General features: G+C 50.9%; 1 protein-coding gene across 8 annotated transcripts in view; it reads left to right on the top strand.

Annotated features, from left to right (window-relative positions):
- The window catches only part of LOC127570220 (riboflavin transporter 2-like), a 53,737-nt gene extending 31,385 nt beyond the window's left edge, over window positions 1-22,352 (top strand). For 3 of the 8 annotated variants that reach the window (XM_052015518.1, XM_052015512.1, XM_052015517.1), the window contains exons 2-4: window positions 8,824-9,842; window positions 17,560-17,683; window positions 19,176-22,352. In XM_052015518.1, the coding sequence (XP_051871478.1) occupies window positions 8,866-9,842; window positions 17,560-17,683; window positions 19,176-19,388 (1,314 nt within the window). In that variant the 5' untranslated portion in view covers window positions 8,824-8,865 and the 3' untranslated portion in view covers window positions 19,389-22,352. Of the gene's footprint in view, window positions 1-3,647; window positions 3,669-3,699; window positions 3,855-4,744; window positions 4,902-8,823; window positions 9,843-17,559; window positions 17,684-19,175 lie in introns of those variants that run through there. The other 5 variants (XM_052015513.1, XM_052015515.1, XM_052015514.1 and 2 more) reach the window with 4 other exon arrangements.
- Window positions 22,353-22,610: the final 258 nt, after the last annotated feature.

Here is a 22,610-nt window from a genome sequence, read left to right as displayed (position 1 = left end):
CCCTTCTGCCTACACAATGTACGTATCCCTCCATTCTTTGCACATTCATGTGCCTATCTAAGAGCCTCTTAAACCTCTATATTGTGACTGCCTCCACCCCCACCCCTGGCAGCACATTCCAGGCACCCAGCACTCTGTGTAAACAAAGGCTCCATTCATCTCCTTTTAAACTTTCCCCACTCTCAACTTGCATGCTCGCACCATGCATGCTGTCTATTCTATCTATGCCTCTCATAATCTTATAAACCTCTATCAGGTCTCCCCTCAGCCTCCGACGCTCCAGGGAAAATTACCCAAGTTTGTCCAACCTCTCCTTATAGTTCATACCCTCTAATCCAGGCAGCATCCTGGTGAGCCTCTTCTGCACCGTCTCCAAAGCCTCCACACCCTTCCTATAATGGGGTGACCAGAATTGAATGCAATACTCCAGATGTGGCCCAACCAGAGTTTTATAAAACTGCAACATACTGGAGATGTACAGCATAGAAACAGACCCTTCAGCCCACTGTGTCTGTGCCAACCCTCATGCCTATCTCTACCAATCCCACCTGCCTGCATTAATTCCACCTCCCTCTATGCCCTGCTCAATCAAGTACCTGTCCTGATGCCTCTTAAATGTTACTGTTCCTGCCTCCACCACCTCGTCTGGCAGCTCATTCTTTCTACAAAAGATTTACCCCTCAGATCCCCTTCAAACCTCCTCCCTCTCACCCTAACCCCGTGCCCTCTAGTTCAGACACCCCTCCAATGGGAAACAGACTCTGGTACCTACCCCATCTACGCCTCCCATAATTTTATTCACCTCTCGGCCTCCTTTGCTCCAGGGAAAGCAGTCCCAGCACGTCCAGAATCTCCTCGAATCCAGGCAACACCCTAGTGAATGTTCTCTGCACCGCACACCCCCCCCCCCCCCCCCCCCAGCTTCATTGCATCCTTCCTAGAAGTGTAGTGACCACAACTACACACAGTGCACCTCCTCTACGTTGGTGAGACCAAACGCAGACTGGGTGACCGTTTCACAGAACACCTGCGCTCTGTCCGTAACCGTGACCTGCATCTCTCCATTGCCAGTCACTTCAACTCCCCCTCCCACACTATCACTGATATGTCAGTCCTCGGCCTCCTCCACTGCCAGGAGAATTCCAAGCGCAAACTGGAGGAACAACACCTCGTTTTCCGTCTTGGAACCTTGTAGCCTAATGGCATGAACATTGAATTCTCCCACTTTAGGTAATCCCCAGCCCCCTTCCTTCCCCACAAACCTCCCCCCCCCCCCCCCCCCCCCCCCCCCCCCCCCACATTTCTTCTCTACTTCCCTTTCCTAGCCTCCTTTTCTTTCCGCTTCTCTTCTTACCTTTGACCCATCCACTGCTGGATCTGCTCTCTCCCTACCCCTGCACCTGCCCATCACTATCTCTTACCTGCATCTACCTATCACCACCCTGTGCCCACCCCACCTCCCCTCTTTTGTCCACCTATCACTGCTCTGTTTTTCCCTCCTATATATCGGGCTTCCCCTTTTCCTACCTTCAGTCCTGAGGAAGGGTCCTGACCCGAAACGTTGACCGCCTGCTTTTCTCCACGGATGCTGCCTGGCCTGCTGAGTTCCTCCAGCGTCAGAGTGTTTTTCACTCCAGTGTTTTGTACAGCTGTAACATGACGTCTCAGCTCTTGTACTCAGTGCCCTGCTGATGGAGGCCAGCGTGCCACACACCTTCCTTACCACCCCATCTACCTGTGTCGCCACTTTCAGTGAGCTGTGTACTTGTACCCCAAGGTCTCTCTGTTCTACAACACTCCCCAGGGTCCTGCCATTCACTGTGTCGGTTCTGCCTTGGTTTAGCTTCCCAAAATGTGTCACATTGCACTTGTCTGAGTTAAATCCTCGAAGTATGCCAGGTCTGAATGCTCGCTGTATTGTCCGTGAATGCATCCCACTGCTCTGACACTTATTTACCTTTAAGCAGCTATTTCCAACCAACTCGTATGTTATCTAATAAAGTTGGCCTTGCTACAGTTCATAACTTGAAGGCTCGGTCTATCTTCGTCCTTGACTGCAACTAAGCTAGCTGAATTCCGATGGTGGTCTCAATCTGGTGTCTCGTTCTTCCCCCATCTCCTGGTTCATTCCATAGGACAAGTACCATCCTGGAACCAACTCAGTGGCTACAACACAGAGACAGACCATTCAGCCCACTGAGTCCATGCTAACCATCAACCACTCATTTACACCCATCCTACACTAACCCCATTTTATTCTCTCCACGTTCCCTTTGACTGCACCAGATTTTACCACCTACCTACATGTTAGCAATAAGTTAGAGCGCCCAATTAACTGACCAACTCGCACGGCTTTGGGAAGCCCACGCAGTCACAGGGAGAACGTGCAAACTCCACACAGACAGCGCCCGAGGTCAGGATTGAACTGGGATCTCTGGAGCTGTGAGGTAGCAACTACTCTAGTTATTAGAGAGAGGTTGAGCGGGCTAGAACTTTATTCATTGGAGCATATAAGAGGTGACCTTATAGAGGTGTATAAAATCACTGGGTGCATCGATAGGGTGAATGCGCACAGTTTTCCCACGGCTGGGGAATCAAGAACTAGGCACAGGTGAGAGGGGAGAGGTTTAGTAGGAATCTGAGGGGCAACTTTTTCACCCAGAGGGTGGTGGGTATGTGGAACGAGCTCCCAGAGGAAGTGGTAGAGGTGGGTACAACTACAATGTTTAAGAGGCATTTGGACAGGTACACGGATAGGGAAGCTTTAGAGGGATATGCCCCAAATGCGGACAGATGGGACTGGCTCAGGTAGGCACCTTGGTCAGCATAGACAAGTTGGGCCGAAGGGCCTGTTTCCATGCTGTGTAACTTTATGACTCAAATAGATAGGAGGTTCCAGGCCAATGAACCAGCCGTTATCCAATTGAATAGAACATGGAACAGGCCCTTCGGCCCACGATGTCTGTGCCGAACACGATGCCGAAATAAACTAAATCTCTTCTGCCTGCACAGGATACATATCCCTCCAGTCCCTGCATGTTCATGTGTCTTTCTAACAGCCTCTCAAACACCATCATCGGATCTGCCTCCACCACCTCCCCTGGCAGCCCGTTCCAGGCACCTACCACTACGTGTTTTCAGAAAGGCACTAGCCCCACACTTTCCTTTAAACTTTCCCCCTCTCACCTTAAATGCCTGTTCTCTAGTATTTGACATTTCTGCCCCGGGAAAAAGACTGACTATCCACACTATCGATGCCTCTCATAATCTTACAAACTTCTATCAGGTCTCCCCTCAGCCTCCGCTCCAGTGAAAATAACCCAAGTTTGTCCCACCTCTCCTTATAACTCATACCCTCTAATCCAGGCAGCATCCTGGTGAACTTCTGCACCGTCTCCAAAGCCTCCACATCCCTCCTGTAATGGGCAGCCAGAAGGGTAGGACAGGCTCAGGGCTGGATTGCCTTCTCCTGCCCCGACTGGAATGTTAGTACCCTGTACTTAATACAAGACAGGAATGAATGATTCCTCTTAATTAACTTCAAGGTCCAAAGGAAAAGGTAAATGAATCACAGGGATATGAAATCACCTGTGAGAGCCTGGTGCACGGAGGGAGGGCAGTGCTCGGCAGGGAGCAGGTGAAGAGGGCAGAAGTCTCGCTCGCTCGAGGTGATGTGTGAGGCAGTCAAACTCTGGGGAAGCGGTGGCAGCTGGGGCGAGCCGCTACGGATGGTGGGGGGAGGGAGGCAAGCAATCGAGCCTCTCTGGGTGCGGTGTAAGCACGGGGCGATGATTTAATAGGGTCATATAGCACGGAAACAGGCCCTTCGGCCCAACTGGTCCATGCCAACCAAGGTAAGATAAAATATCTTTATTAGTCACACGTACATTGAAACACACAGTGAAACGCATCTTTTGTGTAGAGTGTTCTGGGGGCAGCCCACAAGTGTCGCCACACTTCTGGCACCAACATAGCATGCCCACAACTTCCTAACCCGTACATCTTTGGAATGTGGGAGGAAACCAGAGCACCCGGAGGAAACCCATGCAGACACGGGGAGAACGTACAAACTCCTTACAGACAGCAGCGGGAATTGAAGCCGGTTCGCTGGCGCTGTAATAGCGTTACGCCAACCGCTACACCACCGTGCCTGCCCTTGCCTCATCTAAGCTAGTCCCATTTGCCCATGTTTGGCCCACAACCTTCTAAACCTTTCCAATCCATGTACCTGTCCAACTGTCTTTTAAAAGCTGTTGTTGTACCTGCCTCAACCACTTCTGGCAGCTCGTTCCACGTACAGACCACGCGTTGTGTGTGGGGGGAAAAATGTTGTTCCTCAAGTTCCTCTTTAAATCTCTCCTCTCTCACCTTAAACCTATGCCACCCTCTAGTTCTTGATTCCCCAACCATAGGAAAAAGACTGAGTGTTTTCACTCTCTCTATGCCCTTCATGATTTTATACACCTCTACAAGGTCACCCCTCTGTCTCCTACGCTCCAAGGAATAAAGTCCTAGCCTGTCCAACCTCTCCGTATATCTCAGTCCGTCAAGTCCTGGCAGCATCCTTGTTAGGAGCTGTGTATGAGGCTGGAGGAGGTATTGGAGAGGGCTGGGGCTTCCCTTTCAGCCAGTCTCCCCCTCTCTACACACACTGTAGTTCTCAAGGACCTTGCTGCTCTGCGGCACACTTGTATCAGCATGTTATGGGGATGTGGTGCCTTCATATCAATCCATGTCCTTGTAGCTGCTGCTTATCGTGGTGATGGGTACAGCTCGTACGCCTGGCTTGGACTCGGCTGTCGGGAGGTTAGGTTGTGCTGACGTTCCTAGCGGATTAGGGACCGGATTCTGGGCTTTTGAAGTGACTCCGTCTGGTATTTGAGTCCAGGAGCTGACACTCGGTAAAGAATTGTGTGTGTGTGTGTGTGTGTGTGTGTGTGCGTGCGCCCTGTGTGAGCCTGTGGTACAGACTGCCTTGCCAATCCATCGTGGGTGAGGCTGTCGGGGTGGGGGTGCGTCGATTCCTCGGGGAAAGGTTGAATTGCCCACAATGTGTTGGTGACACAAACTCTTCGAGCTTTCAGAGCTGAGTTCGTGGGAAGCGGGAAAGTGGTCTTAAACCAATATTTGTAAAAATAACAAAATGAGCAATGTACTCTTGCAAAGTGAGGTCATTGGTGGGAAGCTGGGAATTCTTGTTACATTTTGGGTTGCTGTCACTGGAAAATGTGAAGGAGATGAGATGGTCATATTCATGGGTGTGTTGAAAGGGACTCTCAGAGCTACAGAGAGAGAGAGAGAGACCGAGGGGTTGGGGCAACTGGGAGGGCTTGGATCTGTAGAGAGAGAGAGAGAGAGCGAGAGCAGGCTGTTGGGAAGGCTTGGATCAGCAGAGAGCTGGCAGGGACCTGGGGTTTACTGAAAGAACTCGATCAAAGTTCTAATGGTTGTCTAGTCCACTCAAAAGCAAAGGGAAAGAGGTTGTGGCCAGGATTCAAACGTCCGTATAGTGGACGGTGACAAAGATTACACTGGGATCTGCATCAACTGGGAAAGTGAGCCAACGAATAGAAGATGGAATTTAACTCGGACAAGTACGAGGTGTTGCATTTTGGTCAGTTTTAAACCAGGGCAGGACTTGCACCGTAAATGGCAGGGCCAGGAAGGTGATGTAGAACAGAGAGACCTCGGGGTACGGGTACATAGTTCCCTGAAAATGGCGACACAGGTAGACAGGGCAGTGAAGAAGGCGTTTGGCACGCTGGCCTTCCATTGATCGGGGCATTGAGTACAAGAGTTGGGATGTCATGTTACAGCTGTACAAGTCGTTGGTGAAACTACACTTGGGCATATTTTGTGCAGTTCTGGTCGCCCAGGATGTCATTAAGCTGGAAAGGGTGAAGAAAAGATTCACAAGGATGTTATCAGGGCTTGAGCTATAAGGAGAGGCTGGATAGACCAGGACATTTTTCCCTGGTGTGAAGGAGACTGAGGGGTGACCTATTTGAGGTTCATAAAATCATGAGGGGCATAGATAGGGTGACTGGTTAGTCTTATCCCCAGGGTAGGGGAGTCTAAAACTAAAGGGGATAGCTTAAGGTGAGAGGGACTGAGGGGCAACTTCTGCACACAGAGGGTGGTGGGTGTATGGAACGAGCTGCCAGAGGAAGTGGTTGAGGCAGGTACAATCACAATGTTTAAAAGGCACTTGGACAGGTACATGGTTAGAAAAGGTATTGGTTTATTATTGTCACTTGTACCGAGGTACAGTGGAAAAACTTGTCTTGCAAACCGATCGTACAGGTCAATTCATTACACAGTGCAGTTACATTGAGTCAGTACAGAGTGCATTGAGGTAGTACAGGTAAAAACAATAACAGTACAGAGTAAAGTGTCACAGCTACAGAGAAAGTGCAGTGCAATAAGGTGCAAGGTCACAACAAGGTAGATCGTGAGGTCAGAGTCCATCTCATTGTATAAGGGAACCGTTCAATAGTCTTACCACAGTGGGGTAGAAGCTGTTCTTAAGTCTGGTGGTACGTGCCCTCAGGCTCCTGTATCTTCTACCTGATGGAAGAGGAGAGAAGAGAGAATGACCCGGGTGGGTGGGGTCTTTGATTATGCTGGCTGCTACACCACGGCAGCAAGAGGTAAAGACAGAGACCAAGGAGGGGAGGCTGGTGTCTGTGATGCGCTGGGCTGTGTCCACAACTCTGCGGTTTCTTGCGGTCCTGGGCAGAGCAGTTGCCATACCAAGCTGTGATGCATCCAGAGAGGCTGCTTTCTATGGTGCATCGGTAAAAGTTGGTGAGAGTCAAAGAGGACAAACTGAATTTCTTTAGCCTCTTGAGGAAGTAGAGGCGCTGGTGAGCTTTCTTGGCCGTGGCATCTATGTGATTTGACCAGGACAGGCTGTTGGTGATGTTCACTCCCAGGAACTTGAAGCTCTCGACCTCAGCACCATTGATGTAGACAGGTGCATGTACACCGCCCCCTTTCCTGAAGTCAATGACCAGCTCTTTTGTTTTGTTGACATTGAGGGAAAGGTTGTTGGAGGGCTGTGGGCCAATCGTAGGAAAATGGGACCAGCTCAGGTAGACAACTGGTCAGCATGGACAAGTTGGGCCGAAGGGCCTGTTTCTGTGCTGTATGACTCTGACTCCATAACAGTTGAACAGGAAAGATAATCGGAGCATGAATGGAATATTAGAAAGAATCCTAATCTGAAATAGAGAAAAAAGGATTCAACTGAGCAAAATCTCTTGCAAGGTTATTCCACGTTAGGAGTTTGGTATTGTTACAGTAACACATTAATTAAAAAGATTCAGCTGCAAAAATATTTGCTTGCAGGGAGGGAGCTTAAAAACAGACAAGACTTTTAGCCCAGGGCAAGGAATTTCCTTGGGTTTGGCCGTGGTCAGCAGCTTACAGTGAAAATGAAAGGTTAACTGAGTTGCCGTGTGTTAAAGAAACAAGCTGCAGTCAATGTGCAAACATCTGTGAAGTTAGTCAGAAGTGTATAAGATTATGAGGGGCATAGACAGAGTGGACAGCCATCAGCTTTTTCCCAGCCTGGCATCAGTTTAAGGTCAGAGGAGGAATGTTCAGGGGGGATGTCAGAGGTAGGTTCTTTACACAGAGAGTGGTGGGTGCCTGGAACGCACTGCCGGGCATGGTGGTAGAGGCTGATACAACGGGGACATTTAAAATGTTCTTAGATAGATACATGGATACAAGGAAAATGGAGGGTTATGGGCTGTGTAGGAGGGAAGGGTTAGATGGATCGTGGGGACCGTTTAAGTCGGCACAACATTGTGGGCTGAAGGGCCCGTACTGTGTTGGTTAGGCCGCATTTAGAGTATTGCGTGCAATTCTGGTCACCTCACTATAGGAAAGATGTCGAGGCTTTAGAGAGGGTGCAGAGGAGGTTTACCGGGATGCTGCCTGGATTAGAGGGCATGTGCTATCAGCAGAGGTTGGACAAACTTGGGCTCTTTTCTCTGGAGCAGCAGAGGCTGAGGGCTGACCTGTTGGAAGTGTATAAAATTATGAGGGGCATAGATAGGGTTGACAAGCAATATGTAGAACACTACAGCACAGTACAGGCCCTTCAGCCCACAATGTTGTGCTGACATTTTAACCTGGTCTAAGATCTATCTAACCCTTCCCTCCCACATAGCCCTCCATTTCTCTATCATTCATGTGTCTATCTAAGAGTCTCTTAAATGTCCCTAATGTATCTGCCCCCCACAACCTCCGCAGGCAGTGCGTTCCACGCACCCACCACTCAGTGTATATAAAAAAAACTTACCCCTGACTTCCCCCTTATACCTTCCTCCAATCACCTTAAAATTATGTCCCCTCATGTGAGCTATTGTCACTCTGGGGGGGGGGGGGGGGAAATCCCTGACTGTCCATTCGACCTATGCCTCTTATCATTTTTTTCCCATTATTGAGTGATCCAATACCAGAGGGCATGCATTTAAGGTGAGGGGGGTAGGTTCAGAACAGACGTGAGGGGTACGTTTTTTACTCAGAGAGTGGTGGATGCCTGGAATGCGTTGCCTGATAGGGCGGTGGAGGCAAATTCATTAGGGGCTTTTAAGAGGGTCTTGGATGGGCACATGAATGAGAGGAAAATGGAGGGAAATGGGCATCCTGTAGGTAGGAGGGAATAGATATGCTGGCACAACATTGTGGGCCGAAGGGCCTGTTCTGTGCTGTTCTTGTGTTCTGCCCCCTTCTCCCTGTAACCTTTAACTGCTGAATCTTTCCTGCACCCTCTCCCGTTGTGCCATGAATCCTCTTCCTTTTTGCTTGCAGGAGAGCTTCTGAGTGAGGTTTCCAGGCAGTGGTGAGACAGCCATGGCTCTGATCGTCCACGTGTTGGCCGCCCTCTTCGGAACGGGCTCCTGGATCGCCATCAACGGGCTGTGGGTGGAGCTGCCCCTCATTGTACCCGAGATCCCAGAGCACTGGTACCTGCCCTCTTACCTCACCATCATCATCCAGCTGGCCAATGTGGGGCCCCTGCTCGTCACGCTGACACACAAGTTCCTGCCCGACCGGAGGGTGGAGTCGGCCGTCATCTACGCCATCGTGTGCATCGGCATCGTGGCCTCCTTCCTGCTGCCGTTCTTCTGGAGGTGGACCACCCTGTTCGCCGGCTCCCCCCGCAGCTTGGCGCTGCTAACTTTGGCCTTCTTCCTCTCCCTGGTGGATTGCACGTCGTCTGTCACCTTCCTGCCCTTCATGGCCCGCTTCCGGCCCAAGTTCCTGACCTCCTACTTCATCGGGGAGGGGCTCAGCGGGCTGGTGCCGGGCCTTGTGGCCTTGGCGCAGGGGGTGGGGGTTGTCAACTGTGTCAACGCCTCCTCGAACGCCACCAGTGGGCTGGTGGCCCACTACCAGCCGGCCAACTTCCCCCCAGAGACCTTCTTCTTCTTCCTCAGTGGTGTCATGGCCTTGTGCCTGCTGGCCTTTGTCCTGCTCAACCACCACCCCCGGGCGCGGCGCCAGCGAGCAGCGGAGGAAGGGTACGGCGAGAGGCCGGGCTCCGCCAGCGGGGGCCTGGAGTTGGGCGGCAGGGAGGGGGGGCCGGAGCAGAAACCCATGATCGGGAGGCCGGATGCGGGGACCAAGGACGGGGGGATCCCCCGCCCCCAGATGGTGCTGATCTTCCTGATGCTGGCGTGGGTGAACGCGCTGACCAACGCGGTGCTCCCCTCCGTCCAGTCCTACTCCTGCCTGCCCTACGGGAACCTGGCCTACCACCTCTCGGCTGCCCTGGGGGCCGTGGCCAACCCGCTGGCCTGCTTCGTGGCCATGTTCTACCCCAACCGGTGAGTGGCTCCTGTCCCGGGGCTGGCGGGGGCTGTACGGTTCACCCCACCCGAGAGGGGAGGAGGGTGGGGAGGGGGAATGGGATGAGGTATGGTGAGGGGTTGGGGGATGAGGAATGGGGTGGGAGGGTGACAGAGATGGAAGGACGGGGAATAGGGAGGGGAGGAATGGGTAATGAGGGGCTAGGGAACGGAGGGGGAGGGCTGGGGAGGGAAGGGGTGGGAAATGGGAGGTGGTGGAGGGATGGGGAGGGAGGAGAAGGATGGAGAATGAGGGAGGGGGTGGGGAATGGGGAGGGGCTGGGGAGGGATTGCGGTGGGGGGGGTGGGGGATGAAGGAGGGGGGGTTGGGATGCGGATTGGGGAAATGGGACGTGGGAAACTGTGGCTTCTGGGGTGGGATCCCAGTCGCGCTCCAGATCCACAGGGAGAGCTGGGATTGGCTCCCACCACCTCGAACTGCCCATGGATATTTCTGAGCCCCGGGAAGTTCGGCTACACTTAAATCCACCTCCCAAACGTTCTGAAGCCCAGCCGGTGTAAATGGGGAGAATGAAGCCATTCCCCATTTTAACCTGAACCATGTGTCCACTTTCATGGAAAGGGGCTAATATCGAGGCTGTTCTTCACCTTGCCTGCTACATCAATGCAGGGATGTTGGAGGTGCTATCTCACAGTTACAGAGACCCGGGTGCGATCCTGACCTCGGGCGCTGTCTGTGTGGAGTTTGCACGTTCTCCCTGTGTCCTGGCTTTCTCTGTTTTCCTCACACGTGTCGGTAGGTTAATTAGTTCTTGAAAATTACCCCTTTTTAAGTGGTAAAAGAGTCCAAGGGCAGTTGATGGGTGTGTGAGAGGGAGAGCATATTGTGGGGCCACGTGGGAATGGGACTGGCGGGATTGCGCTCCTAGGAGCTGGCATGGATCCAACAGGGTGAATGGCCTTCCATGTCACAGATTTGTGGCGGTACTGGTTGAATTGTGTCATGAAAGGTTTGGTAATTGGTTTATTATTGTCACATGTACTGAGATACAGTGAAAAGCTTTTGATGTGTGCCATCCAGACAGATCATTCCATACACAAGAACATTGAGGTAGTGAAAAGGAAAAGCGATAACAGAATGCAGAATAAAGTGTTCCAGTTACAGAGAAAGTGCAGTGCAGGCAGACAATAAGGTGTAAGGTCATAACGAGGCAGTGTGAGGTCAAGAGTCCATTTTATTGTACTAGGGAACCATTCAATAATCTTATAAGAGCAGGATAGAAGCTGTCCTTGAGCCTGGTGGAACGTGCTCTCAGGCTTTTGTATCTTCTGCCCGATTTGGTGGTGGGTGGGGGGGGGGGGGAGGTGGAGAAGAGAGAATGTCCAGGGTGGGTGGGGTCTGTGATTATGTTGGCTGCTTTACTGAGGCAGTGAGAAGTGTAGACAGAGTCCATGGAGGGGAGGCTGGTATCTGTGATGCGCTGGGCTGCGTCCACAACTCTCTGCAGTTTCTTGTACTGGGCAGAGCAGTTGCCGTACCAAGACGTGTTGCATCCTGATAGGATGCTTTCTGTGGTGCATCTATAAACGTTGGTGAGGGTCAACGGGGACATGCTGAATTTTCTTAGTCTCCTGAGGAAGTGGAGGTGCTGGTGAGCTTTCTTGGCTGTGGCATATATGTGGCTGGTCCAGGACAGCTTGTTGGTGATATTTACACCAAAGAACTTTATAGCAAGGAACTTGAAGCTCTCAACCATCTCCGCCTCAGTACCATTGATACTTCCTGAATTCAATGACCAGCTCATTTTTGCTGACTTTGAGGGAGAGGTTGTTGTGTTGACACCATGTCACTGGGCTCTCTATCTCCTTCCTGGAGAGGGATGCTGTTCCCATCTGCTGGTAGTTCAAGGACCAGGAGACACAGATTAAAAACTCAGGATCAATATGTCAAGGCTGGGCGAGGGGTGAAAAAAAAACCTTCTGGAAGTTTGGGAATGGGGAAGGTGGTGAAGTCACTGCCAGTAAGGCTGAGGGATGACAGAGTCAGTTGGGGCTTTCAAGAGAGAAAGGCGCTTCAGGGAAAACAACCATAGAACAATACAGGCCCTTCGGCCCACAATGTTGTGCCACCAACCAAACCACACCTAAGACTATCTAACCCCTTCCTCCCACATATCCCTCTAACTTAAATTCCTCCATATGCTCATCTAACAATCTCTTGAACTTGTCCAATGTATCAGCCTCCACCACCACCCCAGGCAGCGCATTCCATGCACCAACCACTCTCTGGGTGAAAAACCTCCCTCGGACGTCTCCCTTGAACTTCCCCCCCATTACCTTAAAGCTATGCCCTCTTGTATTGAGCATTGGTGCCCTGGGAAAGAGGCACTGGCTGTCCACTCTATCTATTCCTCTCAATATCTTGTACACCTCTATCATGTCTCCTCTCATCCTCCTTCTCTCCAATGAATAAAGCCCTAGCTCCTTTAGTCTCTCGTCATAATCCATACTCTCTAATCCAGGCAGCATCCTGGTAAATCTCCTCTGCACCCTTTCCAACGCCTCCACATCCTTCCTATAATGAGGCGACCAGAACTGGACACAGTACTCCAAGTGTGGTCTAACCAGAGTTTTGTAAAGCTGCATCATCACTTTGCGGCTCTTAAACTCGATCCCCCGACTTATGAAAGCTAACATCCCATAAGCTTTCTTAACTACCCTATCCACCTGCGAGGCAACTTTCGGTGATCTGTGGATATGAACCCCCAGATCCCTCTGTTCCTCTACACTGCCCAGAATCCTGCCATTTACCTTGTACTCTGCCTTGGAGTTTGTCCTTCCAAAGTGTACCACCTCACACTTCTCCGGATTGAACTCCATCTGCCACTTCTCAGCCCAGCTCTGCATCCTATCAATATCCCTCTGCAAGCTTCGACAGCCCTCCACACTATCCACAACACCACCGATCTTTGTGTCATCTGCAAACTTGCTAACCCAGCCTTCCACCCCTTCATCCAAGTCATTAATAAATATCACAAAGTAGAGGTCCCAGAACCAATCCCTGTGGGACACCACTAGTCACAGCCCTCCAATCCGAATGCACTCCCTCCACCACAACCCTCTGCTTTCTACAGGCAAGCCAATTCTGAATCCACACGGCCAAGCTTCCCCGGATCCCTTGGCTTCTGACCTTCTGAAGAAGCCTACCATGCGAAACCTTGTCAAACGCCTTACTAAAATCCATGTAGACCACATCCACTGCACTACCCTCATCACCTCCTCAAAGAACCCTATCAGACTTGTGAGGCAAGATCTTCCCTTCACAAAGCCATACTGGCTGTCCCTGATCAGTCCATGTTTCTCCAAATGCTCATAGATCCTACCTCTTAGAATCCTTTCCAACAGCTTACCCACCACAGACGTAAGGCTCACCGGTCTATAATTCCCTGGATTATCCTTACTACATTTTTTGAATAAGGGGACAACATTTGCCACCCTCCAATCCTCCGATACCATCCCCATTGACAATGAGGACTCAAAGATCCTAACCAACGGTTCAGCAATCTCCTCCCTCGCCTCACGAAGCAGCCTGGGGAATATTCTGTCAGGCCCCGGGGACTTATCTGTCCTAATATTTTCTAACAGCTCCAACACATCCTCTCTTAATATCTACGTACTCTAGAACATTACCCTCACCTACACTGTTCTCAGCATCCTCAAGACCCCTCTCCTTGGTGAATACTGAAGAGAAGTATTAATTGAGAACCTCACCCACTTCCACAGCTTCCAGGCACATCCTCCCACCTTTGTCTTTAATCGGACCTACCTTTACCCTAGCCATCCTTCTGCTCTTTACGTAGGAGAAAAAAGCCTTGGGATTCTCCTTAACCCTACTCGCCAAAGCCTTTTCATGTCCCCTTCTCGCTCTCCTCAGCCCTTTTCTTAAGTTCCTTCCTTGCTACTCTATATTCCTCACGAGCCCTGTCCGATCCTTGTTGCTTACATGTTACATATGCTGCCTTCTCCTTCCTAACTAGTTGTTCCACCTCTGTCGTCACCCACAGTTCCTTCACCCTACCATTCCTTCTCTGCCTCAGCGGGACAAATTTATCCCTAACATCCTGCAAGAGATCCCTGAACATCGACCACATCTCTATAGTACATTTCCCTTCAAAAATGTCACCCCAATTTACACTTCCAAGTTCTCGCCTTATAGCCTCATAATTTGCCTTTCCCCAATTAAATATCCTCCCGTCCTCTTTGCTCCTATCCCTGTCCATGACAATGCTAAAGGTTATGGAGCAATGGTCACTGTCCCCCAAATGCTCACCCACCGATAGATCTGTCACCTGACCCGGTTCATTACTTAAAACTAGATCTAATATGGCTAACATAGATCTAACAAGGTTCAGGGCTACAGGGATAGTAAGGGAATGGGGCTGTTTGGATTGCTCTAATGGCAGACACGTAGACTGGATGGGCCAAATGGCCTCGATGTAACAATGCTGCAGCTCCTCCACTAGTGGGCACCAGCGGGCTAAGTAGAGAACGGCAGCTCGCTGTCGCCAGCCTGTGGCCGGGCAGCAGAACTGCAGGAAGTATCTCTCCAGTCACACAGAACAGTAAGCGCTCGATGTTGTGCTGAACTAATTAAACTAGTAATTAAAACGCCTAACTAAACTAATCCCTTCTGCCTACACAATGTCCATATCCCTCCATTCTCTGCACATTCATGTGCCTCTCTTAAATGCCTCTTAAAGTATCTGCCTCCACCACCAGCCCTGGCATCGCATTCCAAGTACCCACCACTCTCTGTGTAAACAAAGGCTTGCCCCACACATCTCCTTTCAAACTTTCCCCGCTCTCACCTTAAATGCATGCTGTCTACTCTATCTCTGCCTCTCATAATCTTATAAACCTCTATCAGGTCTCCCCTCAGCCTCTGCCGCTCCAGAGAGAACAACTCAAGTTTGTCCAACCTCTCCTTATAGCTCATGCTCTCTAATCCAGGCAGCATCCTGGTGAACCTCTTCTGCACACTCTCCAAAGCCTCCACATCCTTCCTGTCATGGGGCGACCAGAACTGAATGCAATACTTCAGATGCTGCCTAACCAGAGTTTTATAAAGCTGCAACATAACTTCCCGACTCTTGAACTCAATGCCTCAATTAATAAATGCAAGCATGCCAGATGCCTTCTTTACCACCCTATCAACCTCTGCAGCCACTTTCAGGGAGAAATTGCCACCTTCATGGGTAGCCTCCTCAGTGGAGCTGGGGCAGTCTACATCTCTGCCCGGATAAGTGCAAAAAAAATTACCCTGGAGCCAATCGGATAGAGAGTTCAGCCTCGAAAGGTTTAAGGAGAGAGGGGAGAAATTAAAGGAGATCTGATGGGTAAATATTTTCCATGTATAGGGTGGTGAAAGTATCTGGAGCAAGCTGCCAGAGGAGGTGGTACAGGCAGATAGAATTACAATGTTTAAAGGTCATTTGGACAGGTACTTGGATACACATTGAATGGTAGGGCCCTGGGGAGTGTTGAGGAACAGAGAGACCTAGGGGTACAAGTACATAGTTCCCTGAATACGGTGACACAGGTAGACAGGGTTCTGAAGAAGGTGTTTGGCACACTTGCCTCCATCAGATGGGGCACTTGAGCACAAGAGTTGGGACATCAAGAGGGATATCAAGAGGTGTACAAAATATTAAGAGGAATAGATAGTGAACAGCCAGCACCTCTTTCCCAGGGCACCAATGCTCAATACGAGAGGGCATGGCCTTAAAGTAATGGGTGGGAAGTTCAAGGGAGATATCAGAGGGACGTTTTTTACCCAGAGAGTGGTTGGGGCATGGAATGCGCTGCCTGGGGTGGTGGTGGAGGCAGGTACGTTGGTCAAATTCAAGCGATTGCTAGATAAGCATATGGAGGAATTTAAAATAGAGGGATATGTGGGAGGAAGGGGTTAGATAATCTTAGGCAAGGTTTAAAGGTCGGCACAACATTGTGGGCTGAAGGGCCTGTATTGTGCTGTACTGTTTGTTCTATGTTCTATCATGTTACAGCTGTGCAAAACATTGTCTGGGCCACGCTTGGAGTGTTGTGTGAAGCTCTGGTCACCCAGTGATAGAAACAAGGTGATTAAGCTGGAGAGGGCACAGAAAAGATTCACGAGGATGTTACTGGGACAGGAGGGCTTGAGTTATGAGGAGAGGCTGGATAGGCTGGGACTGTTTTCCCTGGAGTGAAGGAGGCTGAGAGGTGACCTTATAGAGGTTTATAAAATCATGAGGGGCATAGATAAGGTGGATGGTCAGTCTTTTCCCAGAGCAGGGAGTCTGAAACTAGAGGGGATGGGTTTAAGGTGAGAGGGGAAAGATTTAAAGGGGAGCTGAGGGGCACAGAGGGTGGTGGGTATGTGGAACGATCTGCCAGAGGAAGTGGTAGAGGTGGGTACAGTTATATTTAAAAGATATTTGGACAGGTATTTGGATAGGAAGTGTTGAGGGATATGGGCCAAATGTGGGCAAATGGGACTAGGTTAGATGGACATCATGGTCGGCATGGATGAGTTGGGCTGAAGGGCCTGTTTCTGTCCTGTGTAACTCTATGAAAGGTGTAAAAGGACACGGGCTTAATGCAGAAAGGGGGATTAGCATTGATAAGCTTCATGATCAGCATGGATAAGGTGGGCCAAAGGATCCCGTTTCTGTGCTGTACACTTCCGCGATTCTATGAAAGTGTCCCCGTTGCCCTGGACTGCCCCCACCAGGTTCTCTGTCCGCCTTGGAAAGATTTCCAGCACCTTTCACCTGAATTCTATTTCCACAGGAAGGAGATCCTTGCCTCTCCTTCAACCCCTTCAGCCCTGGAGGTCATTGAGTAATACAGCATGGAAACAGGCCCTTCAGCCCAACTAGTCCATGCTGACCAAGCTGCCCATCTAAGCCAGTCCCATTTGCCAGCGTTTGGCCCATATCCATTTAAATCGTTCCTGTCCATATGCCTGCCCAGGTGTCCATTAAATGGTGTACTCGCCTCTACCACTTCCTCTGGCAGCTCGTTCCATATCCCTCTGTCAGAAGGAGTTGCCCCTTAACTCCCTTTGAAACAGGGACAGTCAGAGACTTTTCCCCAGGGTGACAATGGCTAACATGAGGGGGTATAATTTTAAGGCGATTGGAGGAAGGTATAAGGGGGATGTTTGTTACATAGAGAGTGGTGGGTGTGTGGAACGCACTGCCAGCAGAGGTTGTGGGGCAGATACATTAGGGACATTTAAGAGACTCTTAGATAGACACATGAATGATAGAGAAATGGAGGGCTATGTGGGAGGGAAGGGTTAGATAGATCTTAGAGCAAGATAAAATGTCGGCACAACATTGTGGGCCGAAGGAGCTGTACTGTGCTGTAGTGTTGTATGGAATTTCTCCTGTCTCACCTTAAGTTTTTTGATTCCCCAACCCTGGGAAAAAGTAAATCTAAATCCAGTCCAATGACCATTCACCCTTCTATGCCCGTCAAGGTTTTATACACAAAAACACGAGAGGTAACCGCTCATTTCCTGCTTTCTGAGTTCCGCTGGGGCATCGAGTCAGACATGAGGATGACCACAATGGGGAGTGAGCTGAGTCGAGTGGCACTGCCCTCGTTGGCGCCCCCCCCCCCCACCGGGTCAGTTGTTGGTTCAGATGCTTCAGTGGTCTTGCAGTTGACTTTGTCTTTTCCTCTCCAGGTCTCTGAAGCTGATAGGCTTCCTGACGCTAGCTGGCACACTGGTGGGATCCTACATCATGGGCATGGCTGCCCTGAGTCCGTGTCCCTGGCTGGTTGACTCCAGAGCTGGCACCACTCTTATTGTGAGTAACCTCTTCCCCATCCTGGAACTCGGCAGTTCCTCAACATCTGAAAATCCCTGGACCCTCCCTTCCATCCCCATCCAAAATCCTACTGCCCATGTCCTAATGTGTACCAGGTCCCTCTTGCCCATCTCCCCCTGCTGCCTGGGGGTTGGGGGCTACAGCCTTGTTTCCAAACCCTTCGTGTTCTCGCCCCTCCTGTCTGTGTAACCCTCACCAGTCCTGCCACCAACTGTGAGGAGATGGACCCCTCACCCATTCTGGCCGATCTCCTCTTTCTGATGAAGCAACGATGACGTAGAAGCTCCAGGGAATGTGGCAGGTCCACTGGGATTCTTCTCATGGATTCGTAAAGCAGGGAAACAGGCCCTTTGACCCAACTCGTCTGTGCCGACCAAGATTCCCAACTAAGCTAGTCCCATTTAAGATAAGATATTTATTAGTCACGTGTACATCGAAACACAGTGAAATGCATCTTTTTGCAATACTGAGAATATTCTGGGGGCAGCCCGCAAGTGTCGCCACGCTTCCGGCGCCAACATAGCATGCCCACAACTTCCTAACCTGTACGTCTTTGGAATGTGGGAGGAAACCGGAGCACCCGGAGGAAACCCACGCAGACACGGGGAGAACGTACAAACTCCTTACAGACAGTGGCCAGAATTGAACCCGGGTCGCTGGCGCTGTAATAGCGTTACGCTAACCGCCGCACTACCATGCTGTGTATATCCCTCTACCCTTTTCCTATCCATGTACCTGTCCAAGTGTCTTTTAAATGTTATTGTACCTGCCTCAACCATTTCCTCTGGCAGCTCGTTTCACATACCCAACACCCTCTGTGTGAAGAAGTTGCCCCTCAGGTCCCTTTTAACTCTTCTCCCCCCCCCCACCTTAAACTTGTGCCCTTAGTTTTTGATTCCCCAACCCTGGGAGAGAGACTGAGTGCATTCACCATATCTACGCCCCTCATGATTTTATACACCTCTATAAGGTCGCCCCTCAATCTCCTCCACTCACTCCGAGTAATAAAGTCCTAGCCTGCCCAACCTCTGCCTATAACTCAGTCCCTCGAGTCCTGGCAACCTCTTCGCCTCCATGAGATCTTATCCACGGTAAGGGACCTCATTATTGCTACCCCAAACGGTGACTTTGGATCCATCTATCTATGCTATCACTAGGGGTAGGGGAGTCTAACACTGGAGGGCATGGGGTTAAGGTGAGAGGGGAAAGATTTAAAAGAGCAATTGGTAGAAGTGGGTCCAACCATGTTTAAAAATTTGGACAGGGAAGCCTTATGGCCCAAACGCAGGCAAACGGGACTAGTTCAGGCAGAGAACTTGGTTGGCATGGATGAGTTGGGCCGAAGTGCCTTTTCCTGCACTGGGCGGATGGATCCTGGGGTGGGGGTGAGCGTTGTCGGTGGTGAGGAAGGTCTGACTGAGCCCGTCTCTCTCTCTCTCTCTCTCTCTCTCTCTCTCTCCCTCTCTGCCAGGTCCTGTCATGGGTGGTCTTCGTGGGGACGCTGTCCTACGTGAAGGTGATGATCGGGGTGATCCTGCGGGACGAGGGCCGCACTGCCCTGGTCTGGTGCGGGGCCGTGGTGCAGCTGGGCTCCATGCTGGGCGCCCTCACCATGTTTCCCTTGGTCAGCGTCTACAACCTCTTCCGCTCCGGAGACCCCTGCAACACCGTGTGCCCGGTCTAACCAGTGGCCGCAGGCGGGCGGGGCAGTGACGTACCTGGTAACAGAGTGGCGGATGTGGGCTGTGTGCCTGTCACATGACCCCCCCACCACCACCCTTTTTCCCCCCCCACCTCCAGCCTCCAGGCTCTGCCCCAAGGGGTTAGAGGGGAGGTGGGTGGGAGCTTCTCCCGTGGTTCTGCTGTCGTGTGGACATGGAGAGAGGGATCGGATGTGACAGAGACAGAGGAGTTGGCGTCTGTGCTTGTTCCATCCCATCCCCCTCTTCACCCCCCCCCACCAGACGATGGTCAGCGTGGTGGAAGGCCATCCTTGGACCTGGTTCCTGTCCTGATGGTGGGAACCAAAAGCCTCAGGAGATCTGGATCACACATGGATGCTGCCTGACCTGCTGAGTTCCTCCAGCATTTGCTCCAGATTCCAGCGTCGGCAGAATTCCTTGTGTCTCCGGATCAAACTCTGGTAGGTGGGAGCATCCACGGGGAGGGTGTGGAGGGCAGGGTCGGGGTGCTGACACAGCTCCCTGACTCCAGGGCGGAGATGCTGGTGTCAATTTGGGTGCAGCCTGCCTCTTTTCCAAGAGCTTTAGGCGTCTTCGTTGAACCAGGAATCCTCCATCTAAAGTTGCAGCAGGGTGTGATCAGGAGCAAGAGACCACTCTGCCCCTCTGTCATTGTTCCTTCTTGCCCGATTCCTGTTTGAAGTCCCGTCAATCTGCGATATTCCAGCACAAAACATCTCAGTTTTGTCATTGGGTTGCAGACGTCAGATGGGGTGCAAGATCATAAGGTGCAGGGGCAGAATTAGATCATTGAGTCTGCTCCGCAAGGCTCCAGATCCCTTCCTGGCTTCTGACTGTGTGAACCAATGGATTGGCTGTGCGTTACTGATCGTACACCAGTTTCCGCTCCGGGAAGAAGGTTCTCTCTCTCCCTCAATCTACAGTGTAGCCTAAGGGATAGGTTACCATAGCAGCAGCTGGAGATCCGGACTGTAGGTTCAGAGACGCCAGTTTGGATCCCTCGAAGGGAGCTGGGAATTATAAATTAAACTGATTATCCAATCCGGACTCGGTAAGGACGGCGATGACCCTACTGTCTGTTCACGTATGTCCTTCGGGAAGCAGTGTGTCGTCCTCGCCCACTCTGGGGAGATGCCCATTGTCCAACGTGACTGACGCTTAACTGATTCCTCAGTTGGGGAGCGATTGGGGTTGGCCAATAAATGCTGGCGTTTAAAGTGATGTCCAGATCCCGTAACTGAATAAACTGAAAAATCAACTCCTGAGGGGTCACTTAGACTGCTGACCACAGAGGACGGCACAGCACTGTACGGGCCCTTTGGCACACAATATTGTGCTAACCTATATAAACCTACTCCATGATCAATCTAACCCTTCCCTCCTGCATAGCCCATAACCCTCCATTTTTCTTACATCCATGTGCCTATCTAAGAGCCTTTTAAATGTCCCTGTTGTATCAGCCTCTCCCACCACCCCCGGCAGTGCGTTCCAGGAACCCACCAATCCGTGTACAAAAAAAAACACCTACCTTTGACATCTCTCCTAAACTTTCCTCCTCTGACCTTAAACTGATGGTATTGGCTGTTGCCACCCCTGGGGAAAAGGTGCTGGCTGTCCACTCTATGCCTCTCATAATCTTATACACTTTATCAGGTCACCTCTCATCCTGCATCGCTCCAAAGAGAAAAGACCTAGCTTGCTTAATCTTTCCTCATAAGACATGCTCTCCAATCCAGGCAGTAGCCTGGGAAATCTCCTCTGCACCCTCTCTAAAGCTTCCACATCCTCCCTATAATGAGGGGACCAGAACTGAACACAATACTCCAAGTGTGGTGTAACCAGAGTTCTGTAGAGCTGCAACATTACCTCACGGCTCTTGAACTCAGTACCCCGACTAATGAAAGCCAAAACACCATATGCCTTTTTAACAACCCTATCAACTTGCGTGGCAACCTGATTCCTGTAATGAGGTGACCAGAACTGAGCTCCAGCTGTAGTCTAACCAGAGTTTTATAGAGCTGCAACATTACCTCGTGGCTCTTGAACTCAGTACCCCGACTAATGAAATCCTGCTCTCTTGGAACAGCAACAGGGAGGTGATAGGGAGGCAAAGCTCCTGACCCAACCGGAGGGACGAGGCTGGAGATTTGGGTGACATTAGCCACTGGGGTCCAAGCCATCTAATTTTTGGCCCAGTGCGGGACCTGGAACTGCCCTGCATTGGGACATTGGTTCCTCTCCTTCCCATTGACCCTCAAAGGCGCAGGGAGCACCAGCCAATCAAGGGCCGTGACTTGTGGCTGGTGGCTCCCCCTGGTGGTGGGATGGGCTGGCAGCTTTAATAAGGTGGGAGGCCACACTCTGGCATCATCCCGTTCCTCCTCTTTTCCAAGAGCTTTAGGCGTCTTCGTTGAACCGGGAAGGAGAGGTTTATGGGCCAAGTGTGGGACTAGCTCGCTGGGCAGCACAGTCGGCATCGATGAGTTGGGCCAAAGGGCCTGTTTCCATGTGGTATGACCTTTTTTTTTAAAAAGCAAAACAACCCACTGCTGCTCTCTCTGGAGTGGCCAAGGCTGTTGCTCGGGGAGGGAGGGGACGTGCTGTCTGGACAGGGATCTCCTCCATCCTCCACCCAGGATGTGGTGGACGACTGTTACTCTGAAGGTGAAAGGGCCACCGCTGGGCTGGAGCAGAGCCCCAGAACACACTCTGCCCAACAAAGCTAAATGTGGAAACCTGTCCACCCAACGAAGACCAAAGACACTTCTCATAAACCCAAATTCTGGGCTTATCTGCACCTTCCTCTGCTTCCTGGTGCTATTCAAGCCCTGCTGCTCCCACTGGTACACTCTAGTTCTCGTGTTTGAATAAGTGTTCTTCAGGTTTCATTTCTAACTGGCTGGAAATGAAGATTATGCCACAATAAAGTATTTGTTGATAGTGAAGTGTGTGTGTGTGTGTGTATTGCTTTATTATTGTCATGCATACCGATCATACAGGTCAATTCATTGCACAGTGCACTTACATTGAGTTAGTACAGAGTGCATTAATGTAGTACAGGTAAAAACAATAACAGTACAGAGTAAAGTGTCACAGCTACAGAGAAAGTGCAGTGCAATAAGGTGCAAGGTCACAACAAGGTAGATCGTGAGGTCATAGTCCATCTCATCGTATAAGGGAACTGTTCAATAGTCTTATTACAG

Source organism: Pristis pectinata, chromosome 5 (genome assembly GCF_009764475.1).
Source record: "Pristis pectinata isolate sPriPec2 chromosome 5, sPriPec2.1.pri, whole genome shotgun sequence".
Taxonomy (NCBI): domain Eukaryota; kingdom Metazoa; phylum Chordata; class Chondrichthyes; order Rhinopristiformes; family Pristidae; genus Pristis; species Pristis pectinata.
This window is presented reverse-complemented; position numbering and strand designations above follow the sequence as displayed.